The sequence below is a fragment of the Muscardinus avellanarius genome (genome assembly GCF_963383645.1).
Source record: "Muscardinus avellanarius genome assembly, chromosome: 10".
In the NCBI taxonomy this organism is placed as follows: Eukaryota; Metazoa; Chordata; class Mammalia; order Rodentia; family Gliridae; genus Muscardinus; species Muscardinus avellanarius.
Window position 1 is genome coordinate 113,125,312 of NC_137796.1, and position 10,171 is coordinate 113,135,482.

General features: G+C 65.4%; 2 protein-coding genes across 3 annotated transcripts; both read right to left on the bottom strand.

The window, feature by feature from the left end:
* Positions 1–319: 319 nt before the first annotated feature.
* Positions 320–2,330, bottom strand: RHBDL1 (rhomboid like 1; the record flags this gene model as incomplete). Of its 2 annotated transcripts, XM_080702149.1 has the most annotated exons (8): positions 320–591; positions 667–727; positions 807–907; positions 994–1,106; positions 1,205–1,353; positions 1,428–1,652; positions 1,820–1,981; positions 2,292–2,330. In XM_080702149.1, 8 exons carry the CDS (start codon positions 2,328–2,330, stop codon positions 320–322), a joined length of 1,122 nt encoding a protein of 373 aa, XP_080558275.1. The 2 variants fall into 2 exon arrangements, with proteins under 2 accessions (XP_080558275.1, XP_080558276.1); XM_080702150.1 differs by lacking the exon at positions 1,428–1,652.
* A 3,289-nt stretch (positions 2,331–5,619) lies between these two features.
* RHOT2 (ras homolog family member T2) lies at positions 5,620–9,873 on the bottom strand (the record flags this gene model as incomplete). Its single annotated transcript, XM_080704025.1, has 19 exons — positions 5,620–5,746; positions 5,946–6,148; positions 6,230–6,352; positions 6,480–6,560; positions 6,644–6,774; positions 6,849–6,949; positions 7,023–7,165; positions 7,235–7,319; positions 7,485–7,605; positions 7,684–7,792; positions 7,899–7,997; positions 8,079–8,180; positions 8,267–8,375; positions 8,449–8,501; positions 8,863–8,916; positions 9,408–9,451; positions 9,530–9,611; positions 9,696–9,754; positions 9,837–9,873. 19 exons carry the CDS (start codon positions 9,871–9,873, stop codon positions 5,620–5,622), a joined length of 1,863 nt encoding a protein of 620 aa, XP_080560151.1.
* Positions 9,874–10,171: the final 298 nt, after the last annotated feature.

The following is a 10,171-nucleotide window of genomic DNA, read 5'->3' on the forward strand; positions in this document are numbered from 1 at the left end:
CCTCCAGAGCCCCAGGACAGCTGCCTGGCACCGTGTAAAATATTTATTCATTCTCCCAAAAAAAGGCTCAGACTGCAAGTCCAGGGGTGGGGTGGGGTAGCGTCTCCTCTGGGGCCATCTTCGGGGACCTCCACCCAGCCCTGGCCTACCAGCCCTCCCCCAGGCCTGGGAGGGCAGCCAGGGCCAGAACACGGCTCTCCTCGACTCAGTGAACGCGGGTGCGTCGCAGGAGAGCAGACCTGAGGCGTCCGTTCGTGAGGGGCAGTCACGCTGGCCCACCTGGTGGCCCACGCCTGGCCCGGGTGGCCCCGAGGAGGGGTCACGGTGGCGGGGGGATGTGGGCGCCCAGGAGGTCGTAGGCAAAGACGTTCCAGAAGATGGCGAAGAGCAGGAAGGTGCCATAGGCCAGCAGCACCACCCACCAGCCGCACTGGTCCTGCAGGCGCTCCTCGTAGCTGCGCAGGATGGTGAGGCCCATGCTCACCCCCACCACCGCGCCTGCCAGGTGCGCCATGAAGCTGGGCTGCGGGCCCGAGGCGGGCAGCGGCGGGGAGAAGCGCAGCCACACGGCCCGGCCCACCTCGGAGCTCACTGCGGAGGGAGTGACAGGAGGGAGGTGTCCTGTCTGCAGGCCGACAGCCCCCCAGCCCCCCAGCCCCTACTCACTGCACACCAGGGCCAGCACCATCCTCAGCAGCTTGTAGGGACACCTCATCCCTGCCCAGTTCTGATGGCATGCGGACAGAGAGGCCGTGAGGCAGGCCAGGGGGCCCCTTCCCACACCCCACGGCTGGGTGGTCCGTTACCATGACGACGTTGGCCAGGTGTGCCGAGCACAGGGCATAGACCCCGCCAGAGCCCCCCACTACGGGGGCCCGCATGTCGGTGATGGAGACGGTCAGGGAGCCTGCGTAGCAAAGGGAGGGGTGAGGTGAGGGTCGCTGGCCGGGGGCGTGTGTGTGTGTGTGGCCAGGGACTGCGCGCCGGCCTCACCTGCTAGCACGCCCGCCAGGTAGAGCAGGCTGATGCGCAGCAGGCCGTGCACCATCTCCAGCGGCACTCCGATCATCAGCTGCAGGAGGGCGTTGAACCCCAGCTGCTCCAGCCTGGCGCAGGATGCGCAGGGGGCGGGTCAGCCGTGTGGCCCGGAGCCAGGCTCCACCTCAGGGTGTGCGCCCCAGGCTGAGCCGGCAGCCCCACTCACCCGACGTGCATGAACATGTAGGTGAGGAAGCGCCAGGCGCGGGCACGGTGTCCGGGGTGGTACACCAGGGGGCTCCTCATGTACTCTGGGTGGTAGGTCTGCAGCACCCACTTGTTGAGGCGGGCCCCGTAGCACAGGAACACCACGATCTGGGGGCAGAGAGCCAGGGCCGGTCAGCGCCCGGGACTCCGGAGGCTCCCGGGGCAGCAGGTGGGCGGCCCACCTGGGCGAGGGTGACCGAGGCCATGAACACGGGGGGCGGGCAGCTGCGGTGCTTGTAGAAGTACCAGCGGCGGTCCACCTCACAGGGCAGAATCTCATAGGCCACGTAGCGCACGAACCGCTTGTAGACGCCCAGGCCGGGTTCGTCCAGCGGCCCGTCACGGGGCAGCGCCCGCTGTCCGTTAGCGATGGCCCGCTTGAAGCTGCTGGAGCGCTGGCTGCTGATCTGGGGGCAGGGGCGTCAGCGTGGGCCAAGCATCACCCATGGCGCCCCTGCCCAGCCGGCTCACGTCCTGAGCCCTCCCCAGCGAGGGGCGCCTGCCCACCCTGCCCTGGAAGGCGCTGGCTGCCAGGCCTGGCTCCTCCCGCAGCAGCCCCCCCTGTGGCACTGACCAGGTCCACCAGCTCCTGGTAGCAGACCTGACCCCTCTCATTGCTCTGGGCCAGGGCCACCAGCATGTCCAACTTGGCCGGGTCCAGGGGCAGTTCATGGCTGTGCACCAGCCCGGCGAAGGTGTCCGCACCCACGAAGCCCGTGTTCTCCGGGTCCAGCTGCTGGGGCGGGAGGCAGGGAGGGCCTGAGGGCGCCCCCACCGGACCGCAGGCTGCGCCAGGCCGGAGCGGCGGCGGCTCCCCGGGACCTGGCGGCTCCGGGCCGACCAGGGCGCAGGGCCCGGGCCTCCCCCTCCTCAATTCCATCCTCCCGCGCGGGGGGCGGGTCCAGGCCCGGGGCCGGCCTCCCTGCGCGGAGCTGCCTGCCTCCGCAGCCTCGCGGCGGGAGGGCGGGCGGGCGGGCCGCGGCGGCTCCGGCGCCCGTCCCTCCCCAGCTCGGCGCCGGCGGGACGGCGGCCCGCACCCCACGCACCTGTGCCTGGATGAGCTGCAGCAGCGAGCTCCTGTCCATAGAGCCGCGAGCGCCGGCGGCGGCCGGGAGGGGCTGCTGTGCGGCGCTCCGCTCGCCCGGCCGGCCCTGCTCCGCGCGCCCGCGCCGCGTCCCCGCGCCCCGCGCCCCCGCCGCCGGCACGCGCCCCGCACGGAGCACGGAGCACGGAGTACGGAGCGCCGCCCGGCAGGGCCGCCTGGGGAAACGGGCAGCGCTCAGGAGGCTGAGACAGGAGGCTCGCGGCTAGCCTCAGCAACTTGGTGAGGCCCTCCGTTTTTGTTTTCGTTACTGGGGACTGAGCCCAGGGGCATTCCATCTCGGAGCTAAAACCTCAGCCCAATTTTAAACTTGAAACGGGGTGCCACTAGGTTGATAGAAGCCTCACTACGTGCCGGGCGTGGTGGCGCACGCTTGTCATCCCAGCGTTCGGGAGGTAGAGACTGTAGGATCCTGGTTCTTGGACAGCCCCAGCTACTTAGTGAGGCCCTTTGAAACTCAGTGAGACCCAGTTTCAAAATAAAGAATAAAAATCAGGGCAGGGTGTGTAGCTCGGTCAAATGCCCCTGGGTTCCATCTCCAGACCCGCCAAAAAAAAAAAAAAAAAAGGAATTAAAATATAGGGCTGGGGGTGTGTAGCTCAGAAGTAGAATGTGCCTGGGTTTCACCCTCAGACCCACAACAAAAAAAAAAAAAAAAAAAAAAAAAAAGCCAGGCAATGGTGGTTCATGTTTGTAATCCCAGTACTTGGGAGGCTGAGACAGGAGGACCACAGGTTTTTGCAGCCAGCCTCAGCTACTTATGCCCTCCACAAATTAGTGAGACCCTGTTTCATAAAGACTAAAAAAAGACGGGCGTGGTGGCGCACGCTTGTAATCCCCGCGTTTGGGAGGCAGAGACAGGAGGATCGCGCAGGTTCGAAGCACTGGCTTAAGAGACCCTGTTTCCAAAATAAAATACAAAACTGGGTCTGGGAGTGTAGCCCAGAAATAGAAGGGCTTCCAGGAACCCCAGTACCACCAAAAAATAAAATTAAAAAAAGGGCCGGACGTGGTGGCACACGCTTGTAATCCCAGCATTGAGGAGGCTGAGACTGGAGGATCGTGGTTCGCAGACAGCTTCTGCTACTTACTGAGGCCCTCTGCAACTCAGTGAGACCCAGTTTCAAAATAAAGAATAAAAAAATAGGGCAGGGGGTGTAGCTCAGTGGTCAAATGCCTGAATTCCATCCCCAGACCCGCAAAAAAATAAATATGGCTGGTGGTGGAGCTCAGAGGTAGAATGCCACTTACACATATATGTATATATTAAGTAAATATAGTGCCATGCATAGTGGTACACTTGTAACCCCAGGTTAGAGAACAGTCTCACCAAGTAGTGAGACTCTCAACTTATTGAGACCCAGCTTCAAGATAAAATAGGGATGGGAGTATAGTTCAAAGATGGAACGCCCTGGGTTCAATCCTTAGTTAAAACTAAAAAAAAAAAAAAAAAAAAAAAAAAAAAAAAAGCCTGGAGGTGCAGCTTGGGCATAGGACACCCTGGGCTCACTCCCCAGTAATGCAGAAATAACTCAGGGCAGAGAGTAGCTCAGAGGTAGGACACCCCTGGGCCCAATCGTGTGCCAGGCATGGCTGCACATGCCTATAATCCCAGTACTTGGGAGGCTGAGCAAGGACCACAGGTTTAAGGCCAGCTTCAGCAACAAGTTTAATTCTCAGGCACCTAGCAATAGAGCAGAACAGGGCTGGAGGGGTGCAGGTTTGAGGTAGGATGTCCTCTGTTCAATTCCCAGTACCACTCCCCCCACTAAAGGCGGCATCCAAGGCCACTCCCACAGGAGGGCCCGGGAGCTCCGCTTCCTTCACGGGATCAGGCTTCCGCACGTGTCCCTGCCTCCAGCCTTACCTGGCCACCCACTATCCACTCCCCAAGTGTAAGCCCTGTGTCCCCACGGCCCACCTGTTCCACCCTCCACCCAGACTGTGTGTTGCCCTGGGCCAGAAGCTCCCTGAAGACACCTGTGGGAGCACAGGTGCCAACTGCAGGTGGTCCTGTGGCAGCAGAGGCCCACATGCTCAGCCAGCCAAGACCAACCTGCACACACTCCTGCACCTCCAGCCCAGCCACCCTGCCATGGAAACAGGAGAGCAGGGCCTGCAGCTCAGCACCAGGCTGGGGGCATCCAGTAGGGCCCAGAGCACAGAAAAGGCAGGCCCTTCAACCCAGGGGCAACAGACCACGGGGTTGTGTAGTCATGGCAACCCCCGTAAGGGCAGCAAATCTCCTGGACACTGGGCCTCAGGGCTACAGCTGGCTAGAAATAGCATCCTGCCATGCCTGAAGCAGGCTGAGAACTGTGGGCCGGGGCCAGTGGAGTTTGGAGGCAGCGGTGGGGACATTGAAGTCCAGCTCCAGACCAGCCAGATGCGGAGGGGACCTAAGATGCGGATTCCTGTCTAGGAGGCTCGGGCCCACCCCGCAGGCTTAAAGCCCTATCATCCACTGACCCTGGCTACCCTGTTAAGGGCAGGTCAGTACAACACGGGGGAATGTGTGTCAAGCTCAGGTCCCCAGCACCTCTCAGCCAGGCTGACCGGGTGCTGGGTGAGCAGCTGCCGCCGGGGGCACACTGCGCCCTGGCCAGGTGCTGTGTTCCTGGAGAAAGCAGCGCATCCTCACTGTGCAGCGGGCCTGTCACCCCAGGCATGACACTGATGGGTGCCGAGGCCCCTGGACCACAGGGGCCACAGCCTGAGCGCAGCCCTGGGAGGTGAAGGGTCAGGTGATGTCCCCAGCCCCTGCCAAGACAAGGCATGCTTCAGACTGATTCAAGAAAAGTTGTCTTCAGAGGCTGATGTCCGAGAGACGGAAGAGACAGAAGTTTAATAGGGAAGCCCATCTCATTCTCTGCCTGTGTGAGACTGCACAAGGCTTCCGACCGGACAGAAAGGTGAGGGAAGCCCCATGACTGCCAGTTCCTGCTGACCACATCTTGTCACCACGCCCACTGACCACCCAAAACCAAGGAGGAGGGGTGGAGCCCTGAGAATTCTGGGCCTGGGGTCACTGGCCCCAGCCCGCAATACGTGATCCCCTCCACAAAGCGGAGGCAGTGCCTGACAGCCGTGGGCAGCACACCGGGATGGAGCAGGAGCTGGGCAGGCACGGCAAGGGCCTCAGACAGGTGCCTGTAGACAGGTGCTCTCCCGAGCGTGGCCCGCTCCAGAGCCCGAGGGGCCCGTGGTCACGAGCCCACACCCCCACAGTGCTGCCCCGCGGCCCCGAGGCCATGCCTGGGCTGGGAGGGGCCTCATCGGCTCTTCACCAGGACTCTGTAGAGGGAGCAGCTCAGGACTGCAGCCACGGCAGCCCCAACGGCCATCAGCATTCCCCGGAGCCAGAAAGAGGCGGGGCGCAGCTCTGTGTGGACCAGGTGCCTGAGGAGAAAGGTGCACCCGGGGGTGTGGCAGACGTCGGCTGCGCAACCCCACTCCAGCCGTGGAGGCCAAGCCTGGGGGCTGCCCCCGGGCGTGGCTGCTCCAGAGCAGAGCCCCCCACCGCAGCACTGACCCAACTCCAGTCCCCAGCACTGACAGCACCTGGAGCTCCTCCCCCAGGCTGTGCCAAGGTACTTACGGGAAGGCAGCCATGGCGGCAAGCCGAGTGAAGATGTCGGAGCTGGGCCGGGCAAGGCTGCTGCAGGAGAACAGGGCAGGGGCGGGCAGGCGGTGCCGGCGACAGAACTCGGCTGGTGACTGGCCTGCGGAGACGACACCCGCCGGCAGGTCGGCCTTGGAGGAGACGAAGAGGCAGGGGGTCTGGCCATCCATGTAATGGTGCTGCGGAGGAGGGCCCATGAGAAGAGTTCCTGGTACGCAGCTCCCGCTGCGCCCGCAGGCCCAGGCCCAGGCCCAGCTTGCCTTGTAGACGCTAGCGCAGTATGAGAAGGACTCGGGGTTACTGCTGTCAAACATCAGGCAGGCGACGTCGCAGGCGGCGTCTAGCGAGGCGGCCGGTAGGCTATCTGCACCCACTTCACACAGCTGGGACAGACGGGGGCTCAGGGAGTTTTCGGGGCTGGCTACCCAAGGGCCCCGGGACCCCCCACTGGAGGCCAGGGCAGGGATGGTGGGTGGGGTGTCGGGCCAGGTGCACAGCCCCAGCACTCACAATCAGGTACTTCTCCTGCCCGTTGACCTGCACAGTGTCGATGGCGTAGGTGGGTGGCTCCTCCGGGAGCTCCCGGGCGTCCTGGGTTGAGGAGCAGCCGCTGAGGCCACTGGCCCCATGGCCACGGCATCCCCTCCTCCCCCAGAGCCCTCTGCGATGCTCACCCCCAGGCTGCGGCCGAGGAAGGCCTGTAGGAAGGCAGACTTGCCCACGCCTCGGGCCCCCACCACCTTGCACATGAGGACGCTCCGCTGCGTCTGCCCTTTCTCCTGGTCCAGCCTCTTCTCCCGGGTGACTGTGAGGACGGGCTCGGGTGAGGGGTGCGCGGAGGGCTGGGGCCGCCCCAGCCTGGCGAGGGTGGGCACCCACCTGTGATGGCCTGAGCCTGGGAGTCCTGCTCACAGAGAGTGGGATAGCCCAGGTAGCCCAGGTGTGCGAGGCAGCGCTGGACGTCCAGGTAGGTCACCAGGCTGTGGGTGGAGTGTGTCAGGGAAAGGCAGCAGTGGGGGAGGTAGGTCAGCCCGGGGTGAGTGCCACGCTTACGTCCACTGGCAGAGGTATCCGTGCAGGGGCAGCCGGTCGGCATCGGTGCGGACAGTGTACGGGAGCTCGGGGCCCCAGGGGGCTGTGGGGAACACGCTGAAGAGACTCTGCAGCTCGGCAGGCGAGAGGGCGCCGTCGCGGTCCTGTGGGCAGAGGGCCAGCGTGACGTGTGCTGGGGGCGGGGGCAGGGGGGGGGCGGGGTGGGGGCGCACCTGGTCATGCTTCTCAAACACCAGCTGCACAAACTGGTAGCCAAGGTGGTTGAGCTCAGTGCTGCAGCCAGGGGGCACGTGGAGCCTGCACAGATACAAGGTGTCTGGTTCCCAGGGGCCCTGGCTCACATCACACGGGCGCCCCCTGCTGGCTCCACCTGTGGGGTGAAGCAGCCCCTGGCACAGCCCAGACAGGCCATGGAGCAGGACGTCACCCCAGAAGGGTGGCCCGGCCCCGCACGCCACTCACGGGGGAAGGAGGTAGTCGGCGGTCAGCTCCAGCGTGTCACTGTAGCCAAAGCGCCGCAAGATGGTCCACGTGGTCTCGTGCCGGCCACGCTGGATGAAAAGCGTGTTCAGGAAGAGGAAGCCTGTGCAGAACAGAGCAGAGGGGTGGCACCCCGCACGGCCAGGCCCACCCACACCGGCACTTGGGCATCCAGCCTCACCCTCCAGGGTCAGCCGGTCATCTCTCACGCCGCCCGCCACATTCTTGGACACCACCCTCTTTACATCCTCCAGGGCCTGTGGGGCCAGTGGGTGGCCGAAGCAGGACTGCTGTCTCCAACAAGAAGCAGTTTAAGGTCAGCAGGCTGCCCTTGGACAGCCAGGCTCCCCACCACACGGGGAGGCCCGACGGTGGGCGCCACGGGCCAGAGCACACCTGGAATGCGTTGAGCTCCTCGTCGCTGAGCGCCTGGTCCAGGTCCTGATCCGAGAGCCTGAAGATTCGCGTGAGGGCCTGGGCGCACGCGGGCCTCAGCTACGGGACAATGGCTCAGCACCCAGGCTGCCCGCACCCAGGCCACCCTACCTCCCACCCCTGCCCTTGCCTGCTGCTCACCTGTTTGGCCTCGGGGTCATAGAGGGGGGCCGTGGGGTGCAGAACAGCCTTCTGGGCATAGTAGAACAGCTCTGAGATGTTCCTCAGGTGTTTGGCTGAACACTGGGAGGCACGGGACAGGCTGGGGTCAGCCTGCCCCATGCAGGAGCCTGCTGCAGGTCAGCCCCATGCTTGCTGGACCCGCTCACCTCCACGCAGGTCTCTATCTCAGGGAACTGGCTCATGATGGGCAGCACCGTTTCCATGGTGCTGCCTGGCCGCAGATCCGACTTGTTGCCCACCAGAATGATGGGCAACCTGGAGGAGAGGTCCATGGTCACCAGGGCTGGGGCAGCTGGGACCCACGGCCCACCCAGGCCCTGCTCGGTACCTGGGCCTGCTCTCTGCTCCCCCGTTCACCAGGGGGATCCACTTGGTCCGGATCTGTAAGGCAAGACCTAGCTGTGAGGGGGGCTGCTCGCCAACCCTTGGACCCCACCTGGAGCAGCTGACTGAGAGCTGCAGTCATGGCCACTCAGGAGCCCATGGGCAAAAGGAGGCGGTAGGCTGGGGCCCCAGGGCCAGGAGTGGGAGGGATGCTGGCCTAGATGCTTCAGACTGTGATTATCTGAGCTCTTGGGGAGGTGGGGTCCAGAAGACTGCTGCGACTCAGAGACATGGGGCTTCCTAGAGCTCAGCAGTGATGGGGCTAGCACCTCCTGCCACCTGAGTCTGGACCAGACACCTCACTGACCAGACACCAGAGGTGGAGTCAGGGACAGATGGGAAGCGCCCTGCTGCCCACCTTCTCGATGGTGGCCTCTTCAGACACATCGTACACCACGCACACCACATTTGCCTGCAAGAATATCGAGGCACACGATGGCCAGAGGCTGCCCGGTCGCTGTGGACAGCCTGGCCACTGCGCACCAGGCCCATTTCAGCATGAGCCAGGTGCTGGTGGGCAGGGCGCCCCATGCCCATCACCATGGCTCAGGTGAGCAGGGCCGTGTGTGTTGGGACAGACATGGAAATGTGCATGCCGGGGTGGGGGCAGTGTGTAGGATGGCCCGGCCCCACCGCCATCCCTCCTCTCTCCCTACAAGCAGCCAGGGTAAGGGGAAGCGAGCACTGCTGACGGCAGGCCGTGCGGCCTGCACCTGCCTGGTGTCACACACCTCTGGGGCACAGTGCAGGCTCCAGGCACACTCCCAAAGGACACCTGCCACCAGCTGGAGGGCGGGCAGCAGGCCAGGGCAGGAGGTGAGGGAGGGCGCAGGGGTGTCTGCGAGCAGCCGCGGAGCCCCAGCGAGTGGCCGAGGTCGCGCAGACGCGTGGCGGGCGCCGCACCTTGAGGATCTCGGCCTGGAGCTCCTCGTCGCTCTGCTCGGCCTCTGCGGGGAAGGACAGCGTGGCCGAGCCGCCGCGGGGCGGGCGGGGCGGGCGGGCGCGGGCGGGCGGGCGCGGCCTACCTGAGTAGTCCACGATGTGGGTGGGCACCCGCTCGGGCGTGACGTCGGCGGGGATGGTGATCTCCTCGGCGCGGGCCGGCACCTGCGAAGCGGCGGCCTGAGCCCGCGCCCGCGCGCCCGCCCGCCCGCCCGCCCGCGCGCCCGCCCGCGCCCGCCGCCGCCGCACCTCCTCGGGGAACTCCTCGCCCACCAGCGACAGGATCAGCGACGTCTTCCCCACGCGAGCTGCGCGGGCGGCGGGCGGCGGTCAGGCGGTGCCGAGGCCGACCCCCGGCGCCCGAGACCCCCGCCCCGGCCCGGCGCCTACCCTCGCCCAGCAGCAGGATGCGCACGTCCCGCTTCATGGCCGCGCAGCGGCGGCGCCGAGACCCCGCCCGCCCCGGCCCCGGCCCGCGCCCGCCGCCCGGCCCGCCGCCGACTTCCGGTCTGCCGCCGCCGACTTCCGGCCCCGCCCGCGAGCCGCACCACCGAGCCAGAGGGCCAGAGCGGCCGGGCGAAGGCGCCCCCAGCGGGCGGGCTCGGCACTGCAGGCGACCCCGCCACGGCTCCGCCCAGCGCCCAAGGCCCCGACCTCAGAACACTGCCCAGGAGACTCAATGGGCCCTGAAGAAACCACGGAGCAGCAATGCAAGAAACGCCCAT